The sequence below is a fragment of the Schistocerca nitens genome, chromosome 9 (genome assembly GCF_023898315.1).
Source record: "Schistocerca nitens isolate TAMUIC-IGC-003100 chromosome 9, iqSchNite1.1, whole genome shotgun sequence".
Taxonomy (NCBI): domain Eukaryota; kingdom Metazoa; phylum Arthropoda; class Insecta; order Orthoptera; family Acrididae; genus Schistocerca; species Schistocerca nitens.
Window position 1 is genome coordinate 40,164,633 of NC_064622.1, and position 13,731 is coordinate 40,178,363.

The window sequence follows — 13,731 nt, forward strand, 5'->3', positions numbered from 1 at the left end:
AAGCTGGTGGTGGCTCCATAATGGTTAACTGTGTTTACATGGAGTAGACTGGGTCTTCTGGCCAAACTGAACTAGCCACTGAATGAAAATGGTTATGCTTGGCTTCTTTGAGACCATTTGCAGCCATTCACGAAATTCATGTTGCTAAAGAATAATGTTGTGTCACTGAGCCACAACTGATCTGGACAATTAGAGCAAATGATTTGGCCAAGCAGATCATCTGACACAAATCTCATCAAACATTTATGGGACATAATCAAGAGCAGTTCATACACAAAATCCTGCACCAGCAAGACTTTCGCAATTTGGACAGCTATAGAGGCAGCACGACTCAATATTTCTGCACAGGACTTTGTGACGAAGCAAGCCTGGAATCCTTTTACTTCCACTCTTGTTTTGCCAGGTGCCTCCTTAAATTCATTTTATTTTCATTTTTGCCTAATTACCATTAACATACATGAGTAAAATCTACATTTTCATAAAAGAGAAAGGTTGGCCCTCAGTCTTATGAAATGTAGCACCAGATCTAATTTTGTGCTTAGTTTTGTGTATGTAATTAATTTCCTAATTTATTTGGACTATTCCTATTTAATATTTTTTGTTATAGGGTGAAATCCGTAATTGATTCATGACTTAGATTCTATTGTTGACTTATAAAAAAATATATATTCTGTAATAAACATTTGGAAGAAGAACTACCAGGCTGCTTTTAAGTATTTATTTGGCTCTATTCGAACACTATGTTAGCAAAATGTTATTTAATTCCAAAATAATTACCAGATTTGTCAAAAGCATTGTTTGCGTAACTATATATGTTAATTTCATTATTTAAACAAATAATTCTGCCTAACCTTTGTGGTAGAAGAAACAGTTATAAATAAGGAATTTTTGATGTATTCAGTTAATTGAATGAGTTATGTTTTAATTGTAATTTCTGTCAAACAACAACAATGTATTTTTTCAGTACCTATTATCACGAGGATATACAGAAGCTCAATTTTTGGTCCCAAGGCAGTCAGTCCACAGCTGATTTTCAGACGGGAAGTCTGTATCAGTTAAGAGTAACAATAATGCTTTAAACGATGGAATTAGTGTAACACAAATATACCATGTGTTAAAACAATGGACAGCGTCCATTCAATTTATTTGACAAATAGCGTCACACATTCACTATTATTCTGCAAGAACTGTGAACCGTGTGGTTACGTATTTACTGCTACACATGTTCAACAACGAACTATTGTAGCAGTATGCTGATGTTTGCCTACAAGCTATTAATGAGGCTTATCAAAATTTACCAACAGTGAACTGGCCATATAACAGTGTAATATTGGAAGGGTTGTGAACAGTAAAAGTAAAGACCCATGGAATGCAACTGTGTGCAACTGTTGGTTACAGCATTTACAGTAGTCAGTGTTGAATTTCCATCCCCCCACCCCATTTTTTCAGCCGGTATAGCAATGCAGTACGTTGACACCAAGGACTATCAACGAAGAACTAAAGCAAGCGAATGTCACAACTTGCAACGACTTGTTGAGTCCATGCCATGCCAAGTTGCTGTATTATGCTGGGCAAAAGGAGGTCCAACACGTTATTAGGGAGGTATCCCATGACTTCTGTCACCTCAGTGTATCCATATCGACTCCATTTCAACTTGTTATTCAGCTGGACATGGTGTTTCATATACCATAAGACCAAGCCTGGTTCTGGCGCTAGCATGAAACTACATAACATGAGCCTTTTTGAATTTAAGACAAACTATATGCTATGAGCCAGTTTTAGATTGGTTCACTTATCATTTGACAGCACAGATCAAAAATAGTTGTGCACTAATACACAACAGCAAGCTATTCTTTAGAATATAAGCAATCCTGTTTCTTTTTGTCCATTCTCTAAAGTCACTGTATCAGAGACTGCAGAGACAGCCCATACCACATGCAAAGAAAATGCTTACCTCAGTGGGAAAACAAATTATTGTACCCAAGTAGGTGAAAACATTTCTAATTATGTCCCACTCTCCATTTTATATTTCACAGTACATCTCATGTTTCTCGAATATACCTACACTTAGGACCCTGAGACGATTTATTTTCTGTCACACCTGTTTCCTTTATCCTTAAAAAAGAAACAGCACTTTTTCAAAACTTATCACGTGTTCTTATCAAACCAACTAGTATCCAGTCTGCTGATCTAGTTTTTCTGGCTTATTCATGTCAATTGAAGGGTAAAAGAAGAAAAAAATAAATCACAATGCAATGAGAACACCATGTGAGGTAATTCACTTACACAATATCCCTGGTTCCATTTATTGCAGTGTGGAATCGTGGTTGAACGTATGTCCATGAACCTTGATTTTTGTGTTCCTCTTGTGCCCAGCATAGAAGGGCATTTGGATACTTTGCACACTCCTTCTTCACCAAGTCATACGGGAAAGGGGAGATCTGCAATTACAGCACAAAAGAATATTTTAGTTCTCTACTGTGCTATCTGGAATAATGTTTTGTTATTAGCAATATTAATATATTAAAAATACCTGTTCAATCCTTGTAATGGCTACATCACTGCTCAATTTTTTCTCTTCACGGGCTTTCCTTAAGTCATAGAACACCTTGCCTGTGCAGAAAATTAATTTCTTCACACCTCCTGGATTTTGGCTTGGGGCTCCATCCTCTGGGATGACCCTGATTGCAAATTAAATAGGTTGACTAATTAAACACCACCAAATTAGCTGCAAACTATGCTACTTCATTTTATGTTTGGATATCAAGCAGCAGAGAGAAACAGTGATTTGAGAACTCAGGTAAGCAAAAAGTTACCTAATACAAACACTAAAACTCACTTATCTCTGTGACTCAAGACTCAAAGAGAAAAGTGAGTATATATAAGTAACTGACTATGTTATCTTAAGGGAAAAGTGAGTATACATATGTAACTGACCGTGCTATCTTAAGGGAAATGAACTGGATAAAAGGAACAATAATAATTTGTCTTGAAACACATAGAAGTGCTTAAAAGGGTAGTCCTCTTGAAAATTTCAAAACATTGATTTTTCATTTTTGTCTTAAAAATTTTTCTCTTGGACATCTGTTTTACTGTAGTGTTCACCCCAAATTTGCCTGAAACTCCATTATCGAGTTACAATGTGATTTGTAAATAAGGGTGCCTGAAAAGCATTCACACAGAGAAAAAAATTGTCAAAGTGTAATTTCAATGACAGCCTAACAAGCATTATGGAAATTATGAAAGTGCTCGAACTTCAGTTCAGACCAGCCTATTACAAGGACCATCGTATGGAGGAGAATATGGAGGAGGACCTCCTTTTGGATCTGGGAGCATTGCTGTAGACAGGGTTGTCCCAAGTTTCCCCAAGTGAAATTCCCTGATATTTCCCCAATTTACAGACATGTTGTAGCATTCTTCCCTGACAAATTTTGTGGTCTCAAGGTTAAGTAAAGACATAAGATGACAAAAAAAGTAAGGACTTCTTTATTTCTACCCATGTGAGCAAAAATCTTAAGTACTAACACCAACATCTTTTGTAATGAACTGTTTTTAGACAGAGAGAGCAAGCCCAATGGTCTATTGTTTCATTAAGACCACTGATGTTATTTTATTTCAATAAAATGTAACACATTTGGTGACAAAAATATGCATTTCCTTGGAGTCACAAGAAAGATTTAAAACACCTTCAAAAATGGTTCAAATGGCTCTGAGCACTATGGGACTTAACATCTATGGTCATCAGTCCCCTAGAACTTAGAACTACTTAAACCTAACTAACCTAAGAACATCACACAACACCCAGCCATCACGAGGCAAGGAAAATCCCTGACCCCGCCAGGAATCGAACCCGGGAACTCGGGCGTGGGAAGCGATAACGCTACCGCACGACCACGAGCTGCGGGTTAAAACACCTTCATTGATTTCAAAAATAACCTCAGTAAAAAGTAGGCCTATTGAAAGAAGTGTATAAGGCTGGGAAGAGTTGGTAAAATGAACACTATAGGTCAATAAAATGTCGGTTCCACTACGTTCGTTATTGTCTGTTACCACTCACTGTGTTATGTCTATTATTTTACAAGTATTGTGTGATTTTTCTATCAAGGAATACATGAGTACATAGTGTACAAACTGTCAGCCACTGCCACCATTTTCTTCTTCTTATCATAAACACTTTCCAATATATAACAATATTAGAGAAGGACAGTTGCTACTCACCATATAGCGGAGATGCCGAGTCGCGATAGGCACAACAAAAAGATTCACACAATTACAGCTTTTGGCCAATAAGGCCTTTATCAACAATAGACTCACGCGAACACACACACTCACGCGAACACACACACTCACGTGAACACAACTTAAACACACATCTGCAGTCTCAGGCAACTGAAACTGTGGTTTCAGTTGCCTGAGACTGTACACACGTTTGCGAATTGTGTGTGTGTGTGTGTGTGTGTGTGTGTGTGTGTGTGTGTGTGTGTGTGTGTGTGTACTGTTGACAAAGGCTTTAATGGCCAAAAGCTGTAACTGTGTTAATCTTTTTGTTGTGCCTATAGTGACTCAGCATCTCCATAGCAACTTTCCTTCTCTAATATTGTTACATTCCATCCTCGATTTTCCATTGATTGATTCGAATATATAAACTACCTTGAAAGTGTGAAAATGTACGAGAGTACATAAAATGTCTACAAAAGACCACAATGTACACAGTACTTGTGGTGAGACGATCGGGATTCCTGAAACCAATCACCTGTGGCCTCTGGCCTGCCGAGGAGCACCGCAGTCCTGTGTCCATGGATAAATCATGAAAATCCGCAGCATTGCACCTCACACAAACAGACCCAGCCTGCAGGTAGATCAGTGAGGCTAGATCCGATGGGCAGGTCCTGCACATTAGTGGGAAATGATGGGCTTCAAATCAGCAGGCCTGATCCATTACAGACACCCACAAAAACTGCCTGTGGTTTCGGACTATCTTTAAGTCCACTTGTGTGGATTTGGAATGAAGATAGCGGACAGTGCAATGCAACATATTGAGAATGCTCTTCTGAAGATCGGAAAAGTGGCACGAGGAGGAGCATATATGAAGAAGGAAATGAAGAACAAATTACTAGAGGCAGTGAGTGAAATAAGAAAATGCTCAGAATCTTTGAAAAACGAAACAAAAGCAAAGAAGGAGGAGAATAGGAATCCTACGAGAGAGGTTAGGAACATCCAACAAAAGGAGACGAGCGAGAGAGAAGACAGCTGCACTGCCGAACAACTAGCGACATCTATCGGAGAAACACAGGAAACAGCACATAGTGGACTGCTGGGCACTTAGTGACATCTATTGGCGAAACTCAGGAAACAGCACATAGCGGACAGAGGCAGACGGAAGAGACACCTACAAGATCTGAGAAGAACTTCAACGGAGACATTGGAGTGTTTAGCTCTCTGGAAAAAGCAAAAAGACAGAAATGGGAGAACTGAGGCATAAAGTGGAGGAGATAACTGATTTCCTAAAAAAACAACTAGGGATATTAATACAGGAGCAAATAAAACTCTAGAAAAAGAAAGTCACCTAGACCCAGAGAAAACCAAAACTGATTGAAACAACATACAAACTAAATACAACAACAAAGTTAAACCAGGGGGAACAACAATATACAGAAATCCTTTGCTCCAGCAACAAAATCAGCTACAAGTCCAAATCAATGCACATGAGCAACATAATAAAACCTGAAATCAAGTTAATGAACTAGAGGAACCAACTTTGAGTACTGTGGTAGGAAGGAGCCGGTACAGAAGATACCAGAGTAAAAATAAAACCATAATGGGTACAAAAAAAGACAAAGAAATGCAAGCAGCAGAAACAACAGCGTGGCTATATATCGTTAACTTAAAGAGAACCTCCACAACTGATACAGTAGTGAAATACCTTAACAAGAACGGAATACTGGGACAACTAGAATGTGAAGAACTGCACACACTGGGCGACAAAAAGCTTTCAAAGTAGGCATTCCATTTGAAAAGCTACAAATCACACAAGAACCAGAATTCTGGCCAGAAAACATAAAAGTGTGTTGATTTCGTTTCCATAAGTTGATCAATGGAAGAGGGAGCAGAGCTCAGCTAAACTAAGGAGAAAACCAGAAGAGCAGGAAATAAAAGCAGTCTTGTGGAATATGGAGGGAATAAAAAGTGCTCTTAATCTAACACCAACAGACATTCTGTAAAACTCTGATCTTGCAGTTCTAACAGAAACCTTCCTGATAGACAGCTGGCAACATAAAGATTTCTATAATTATCACCTAATGGCAAAGAAGGGAGAAAGAGGATGACCCATGGGAGGAATATCTAGCCTACTGAAACCCTGTTTGACGCCCACCAAAAAAATCATAAAACAAGAAAATGTATGCTACCAGAAGCAGCAAACATAAATATAATTGCAGCCTATTTTAAACCACACACAAATGCTGTAGAAATAATTGACAAAATAGTCACACTTATCAAACAATGTGACAGCAAACCCACCATTATTGCAGGCGATCTCAACTGCAGAATAGACACGGAGAACTGTAAAACAAAACTAGTCACTGAAACCCTAGAAGAAGATGGTTTCACCCTACTGAACGATAGACAGATACCTACATACATATGCCACAATGGGAAAAGCACCACTGATATTGCATTAACAAGAGGAGAAATAAAAGGAAGTATTCAACCAATATGACATGACTCCAATACTCCTATACGAAAGCACATTCCAATGAAGATGAAAATAAATAACGTCACGTCACCGCCAGCAAGAAAGACCCACCAAATCACACAAAGAAAAATTGATATAGAAAAATTAACAAACCAGCAAGAACAAATAACACAAATAGAAACTTTAATAGAGGAAGGAGACCTTGAAAAAGCAACAGACCAAATAGAAGACCTCCTAAAAAATTCAGTGATACAAACAAACCCAAAAACAAGGACAGCAAAAAGATGGTTCGATGATGAATGCTACAGCAAAAGGAACACTGTTCTAAGAGCGCTCCACAGACTAAGAAACCAGCATGACGAGGAAACATACAAACCGCATGCAGAAGAGAGGAGAATCTACAAAAAACTAATAGAAGAGAAGAAAAAAGAATACATAGAAAGAGAGGAAAAAAGAGAAGCAGATGAAGCAGAGAAAGGTCCATACATAACAGCAAGACCAAGAAAAATGGCTCATACACCAAATATAGACCTGAAGGAATGGGAAGACCACTTCAGTAAGATACTGAAAAAACGAGGAATCAAAACACCCCCAAAGAAAGAGAAACAACATCAAACTAAGGAAAAAGACAATATATGGGAATCTCTAAATGAAGAAGATGTGAAAGAAGTAATAAGAGCACTGAAGAACAAGAAAGCAGCAGGACCCGATAAAATATATAATGAACATATAAAAGATGCAAAAGAGGCCCTCCAACACATATGGACCAAACTATTTAACAAATGCCTGGAACTTGGAAGAATTCCGACACAATGGAGACACTCGACAATAAAAGTTCTCTACAAAGGTAGAGGAGACCCAATGGACCCAAACAAGTACAGAGGCATAGCCCTGGAAAATACTCAATTCAAGATGTTTTCAAAAATAATAACACAAAAAATCAAAGCCTCTATGGACAGTCATCTCCCAGAACGACAAATGGGTTTCAGATCTGGAAGATCAACACTTACGGCAGTCAGGCTTCTTCTAAACAATATCGATGAAGCGCTACAAAAGAAACAAATGTTCTACACAGTGTTCATAAACTTTACCAAAGCCTTTGACCTACTGGAAAGAGATCTCATAGTCCGAAACCTGGGAGAAGATAGCGTACGGGCAAGAATAATCAAGTCAATCCTTGAATACAACTTAATCACAATATCAGACAACCTCTCTTTCTCGAACCTCATTCTGCAATCGAACAGAGTCTTACAGGGTGGCCCAATGAGCCCTTTGCTTTACATTCTTGCCACTGAAGAAGTACTCCGAATTGGAGAAAATGAAGAAGATGTATACATATATGCATACGCTGACGACAGCCGTAGGTTCAACAGATATACAGAAGCTGCAGAAAATCATTGAGAAAATAGACAAATGGTGCAGTGAACACAAACTACACATAAACATAACAAAGACAGAAATGCTGATTTTCAGAAAAGGAAGCAAAACACCCAAGAATGCGGAAATCAACATCAGAGGACAAAAAATAAAAATCTCAGACTTTAAATACCTAGGGCTGACATTGCAACCAACAGCCAAATGCTTCACAAAACATACAACAGAACATGTAGCCCAAGCAATAATAGCAATACATGACATCAAAAACATCCGCCTACTCAGTCTAGAAACAGCCATGAAATTATTCAATGCAAAAATCTTGCCAATCCTGGCCTATGGGATGGAGGTTATATGGGACCACCTGACAGAAAAAAATCTAGAAACACTAGAAAAGGTAAAATCGACTTATCTAAAAAGAGCACTAGGTCTCTCAAAGACAACAAGATCTAGACTAATGTACCTGCTAGCGAGACAGACATTCCTAATTGAAGACATCAAACTTTGATATATGATGCCACACACCACGGCTTCCAGAAAACTGAAGATCATGGAGGACAAACGGGAAAAAGTATGGCCGGAGTTCTATGGCACTGAAGCAAAGACGAACCGCTCATGGACAGCACCAAACTTCAAGCTGTGACATGTCTTAACTAGACTTTCTATTCACAGCTTTCATCATCTAATTTGCAAAAACAAAACTTATCACAACCCAACCACAACACGTGTATGTGAACTGTGTAACGAAGCATGCGAACAATATCACATAGAACTGTGCAAATCGATAAATGAATATGCAAAAATGTAAAATGTAAAGGTAAATGTAAAATCTTAAACAAAGTAACTGTATATGGCTATTTGGCTGCAATTTTATTAAATAAAATGAAATAAGTCCACTTGTGTGGCCAGCTATTCATGTCACAGGCACCATGTTCATGAAACGACACAGTGATCTCAGTAAAGAAACAATTACGTCTCAGACAAAAATGAGATTTTCCAGAGTTTTTTTTCCAAATTCTCCTGATATTTCCCTGACAAGTTTCAAATTCCGTGATTTCCAGAACTTGTGGCAACCCTTTCTATAGTCCAGGGTTTGCTGACTAGAGGCATTTTTAACTACAAAAGAATGCACAACTCTAAATGATTTTCTTCAAATTGGTGGGAACATAGTTTGAGAATGTAATCTATGATTTTGATCAGAATTTGATGCTGTATGTAACATTTTGTGATACCTTCGAAAGCCCATTTCTGGTGACCGCTTTTGTCTCAATTTTGTGGTTGAAGATGATAACATATGTTTCAATATGTCAACATTTTGTTAGAACTTAATATTTTTCACTATCCTATGGATGATGATAAATATATTGAAAAGACTTATACAAAATTATTTTGTTACAAACCCAGAAGAAGAGCTTCAGGAATTCCCACTGATGATGAATGTTCTGCTTGCAAGGTGTCCTTCCACCTAACACAGCAGTTACAGAGTGTGTCCAATGTGAACACAACAATGACTTCTTAAAGACAAAAGCATAAGGAATAAAACTATATCATCAGCCATAGCATTACTTTTTATTTTACTTGAAATAAGAATAATGAAAAATTCATATTTTTCATGCATTCAAAGACAGCTACTCCCTTAAATGAATATTACGAACAGGATATTCACAGCAATTTATATATAAGTTATTACTCCAACATTCAATTCAATTGTATGAATTACAAAGAGGCAAAAATAAGCTGAATAATTTGTTTCTCCACAGCCTGTTTTCTGCGGAGGCTTGCATTAGGCAGCAGCAAAGATTTTTCATACAAATTTCATACTTTTTATAGCCAAAGCTTGCTTTGTACTTTATGATATAGAGTGGAACATTGATGTGCAATATCCTGTACCACGTGTCAGTGTCAAAAGAGCTAAACAGTCAATTTACTCCCTGTCTTTTCTTTCTGTTCCCCCACCCCCCATCTCACACACATTGTTCTCAAAGACAGACAGGCAACTCTACTGCAGAATATAGGAGGATATTCTCTTTCTGAACACAGTGTATGCACTCCTCACAATCAACAACACTGAACAGCTGCATATGCAAAACTGTTGTTCATGGTGACAATACATGTGGGGCGGAATGGGGCTTTTTCAGTTAGGCACAGTTAACAATATATTAATCATTCAAGCATCAAATTCCTAGCAAAGGTGTTTGATACCATCGTAACAAAAATAAAACACATAGCCTTTCAATAATGAAAGATGGCAATTACTTAACACTGTACAAATCTCGATCTCGCTGTGGAACAATTTTGAGATGTAACTCAAAAATTAGCTTGCTGTACAGATCAACAATAAAATGACAACATATGAAATTAGAAGTGCTAGCTGAAAGGAATGCAAAATTACTTTGAAACAAATAGAAAAGAATTATGGAAGTGAAGGATGGTTTATCTTTGTAACAGCTCCACATCCGCAATTTTTGAAAGTGTGAGTGGTCAACTGGCACAAGGGAGAAAAATTATGATACCAATGCTTGATGTTTCATACATAAATAATTAATAAGGAAAGTTACTAAATTGGGAGATCAAAATACACTTTTATTCAAATCATAAAATCAAATAAAAATAATATTTCTTTATAGGAGCAATTCTGTAGTGGTTTATACAAAACTTCATTAGTAGTTTATCAATGAAATACTTGTCTCAGATACTACTCTAGAAAGGAAAACTAAAGTACTAACTGATGACATCAAATAAGTGATACATAAAAAAAACACCACTGAACTCTAACCTTGCACTAATTCACAGTCCTATTCTGAACACTCAGCTTGACTAACGGTACACACAAAACAAGTCTTCGTGAGTGTACAATAAAATAAGTCATAAAAAGGTTAAAATATCTGAGAAGAGAAGTGCAGCGATAGGTCAGTGAGGTGAAATGGGAAAAGAAGTAAAGGGTACAATAAAGCAGAAATTAAGCAACAGAAGGATTATGTGAGGACACTGAACAGGCAACTCAGTGATGCTGAGAATCTAGTAATCACGGGTTGGAGTGGAATGCCACAGTAGAGGAAGGAACTGAATGCAGAGTTATGGAAGAAAATAATTTCAGTAGTAGGAATGAGAGAGCAGGAAGACCGAGTTCTGCAATAAATGTCAGCTATTAATAGTGAAAACACTGTTTAAAAATAAGAGGAAGAGGTATACTTGGAAAAAGGCCTGGAATTCCAGGAAGATAAAGATTTAAACATCACGTATTGGATTCTAAAGTGTACTGGAAAGAAGATATAAGCTCAGATCACAATTTAGTAGTGATGAATAGTAGAGTGAAGTTTAAGAGAATCATCAGGAAGAATCCATTAGTAACAGTACATCAATGGCCTCTATGGGGGGGGGGGGGGGGGGGGGGGGCTGTCTCCTGAAGTGAATACACAGAGGAAATGGTATTAGATTAAGTGTCTGAAAGAGCATTGGGACACTTGAAATCGAACAAAGCAAAAGGCACATATATCATTTCTTCTGAACTTCTGAATAATTGGGGGAAGTGGTAACCAAAGTATTTTTACAGGTAGGCTAGCCAGTTTAGGAATATTTCAGAGTTTCAATATAATTTTAATTCTGATTTATTTTATTTATGCTGTTCAACTAAGTATTTACCATGAGCTCCTTCAGATCCTAAGTGCATGGTGAACCATGGCATCATCATCAGACATTGTTGTTTCCTGAACTTTGCTGACAAAACCAGCCAAATCCATCACAAGACGCAAACCATAGCGGAAGTGAGAATCGTGTCACATGGTGGTTGCTGGCTGCATCTTTGAGTGCAGAGTCTATTCTAGTCACTCTCTTGTGCTCCATGTTTTCTGTCTCTTGGGTTCCAGCCTTCTTATAGAGCAGATGGGTTAGGCCACCCGTCTCTGTAACTCTTTTTCCTTCTTGATAGGCCATCAGCTTATTCACAAGTTAACTGCCTTCTCTCCCTCAATCTAGTCCCACATTCTATCATCTAGAGTGGTGGGTGCCCATAGTCAAGCCTGGACAAACTCTTCTGTAACCCAAATTGTAGAATTTAACCAAAATTTACTCTGCTTCACTCTTTTATTCAAAAACTATCTGCAGACACCCATCTTCATCCATCCTGACCAGGCTCCAATTTTATGCCTGAACAAACTGACATCAGAACTTGAGACAATAATCTTTTGCTCTTAAGAGAGCCCGCTAAAAGTTTGGTTCATATGTCATACTGTTTAGTCAGTGGAAAATGTCACCAGGCTGCTGCTGTTGTCTCGCTGCACTATATCAGCACATATCACTCTGAACTTTGAGCAGAGCCCACTTCAGCACACTGCTTGAAAGCAGTGTGCCATCCAGGTACACATGAACTTACCGCAGACTAGCCAGCACCTGCCTGTGAAATGCAAAGTACATGAGCCTGCTGCCTGGCCTGCTGGCCACACTGTACACACCACTGGGCATGCTGTTTGCTGCCATTCAGTCATGTGACCCACCTGCTGCCCAGTATCGTGTTGCCCACTATTGTGCCACCAATGAAGTCTAACAGGTTGTACTCAGCAGTGTGTCCATCACTGGTTGCTCTTGGCCACAGTTGGGCAGTGCCCATTCATTCTCATGGGCAGCTAGTTTGTCATACTCACATAAAATTTGTGACGATTTGGCAGGGGAAGGCAGCCTGCAGGCTACGTCTGGGGGACTGTGCCTCTGTTGAGACCTTTGTGAGACCTTCACCACACTCGACAAAGGAATTCACATTGCTGCAGATATGCCATCCCCAGGTGGACAGACAAATTGGGAGCTATTTTTAGAATGGAAGTGGTGAAAGCTTTCAAAATGTAGGTATGATGGTTAGTGGTCTTCACATGGACAGAGTTAAGGATGGAGCCATCAGAGAATTGGAGGTCAACATCTAAAAAGATGGCATGCTAGGCTGAGGACCAGTTTAAGTGGACAGAGGAAAACCTGGAAAGGTTGTGGAGGAATGGGGATAGGGTGTCTTTGTCCTGGGTTCAGATAATGAAAATACGATCAGCGAACCTGAAACAGACAAGAGGATTGGCGGTCTTGGGAGGCTAGAAAGGTTTCCTCTAGATGGCCGACAAACAGGCCAGCACAGGAAAGTGCCATGTGGGTGCCTATTGCTGTATTACATATTTGTTTATACAACTTCCCTTCAAAAGGATGTAGTTGTGTGTGAGGATGCAACTGGTGTGGTTTACAATGAATCAAGTCATGGCTTTGGGCTCAAAAGGACTTTGGGGGTGGTAGTGTTTGAGTAGAGCTAGGCTAGGGAAGTGGCATCAATAGTAACAGCAGGGATCCATGTGGTACTGTTTGGGGATGGTCAAGAATCTGTGACAGAAGTAGTCTGTATCTTTGATGTAAGAGGCTGGGCTACAAGTAACTGATTGGATGTGCTGGTTAACAAGAGTGGTGATTTTTTCCAGTGGGGACACAGTAAACAGTTACAATGGGGTGCCCAGGATTACTGAGTTTCTTGATTTCAGAAAGAATGCAGAATGTAGGTGTGTGTGTGTGTGTGTGTGGGGGGGGGGGGGGGGACATTGAGATGAGGAGGGAAGTGGATTCAGGGAAGAGATTCTGGAATGGGTCTAATAATCTGAGCAGGAATTTGAGGTTATGTTGGACTTCTGGGATGGGAT

The 13,731-nt window shown here is 38.8% G+C and overlaps 1 protein-coding gene across 5 annotated transcripts in view; it reads right to left on the minus strand.

Moving 5' to 3' along the window:
* Nucleotides 1-13,731, minus strand: part of LOC126203990 (2-oxoglutarate dehydrogenase complex component E1-like) — a 129,942-nt gene that overhangs the window by 44,387 nt on the left and 71,824 nt on the right. For all 5 annotated transcript variants that reach the window (XM_049938422.1, XM_049938420.1, XM_049938421.1 and 2 more), the window contains 2 exons: nt 2,534-2,681; nt 2,287-2,441 (listed from right to left, as the gene is read on the minus strand). In XM_049938422.1, the coding sequence (XP_049794379.1) occupies nt 2,287-2,441; nt 2,534-2,681 (303 nt within the window). The remainder of the gene's footprint in view (nt 1-2,286; nt 2,442-2,533; nt 2,682-13,731) is intronic.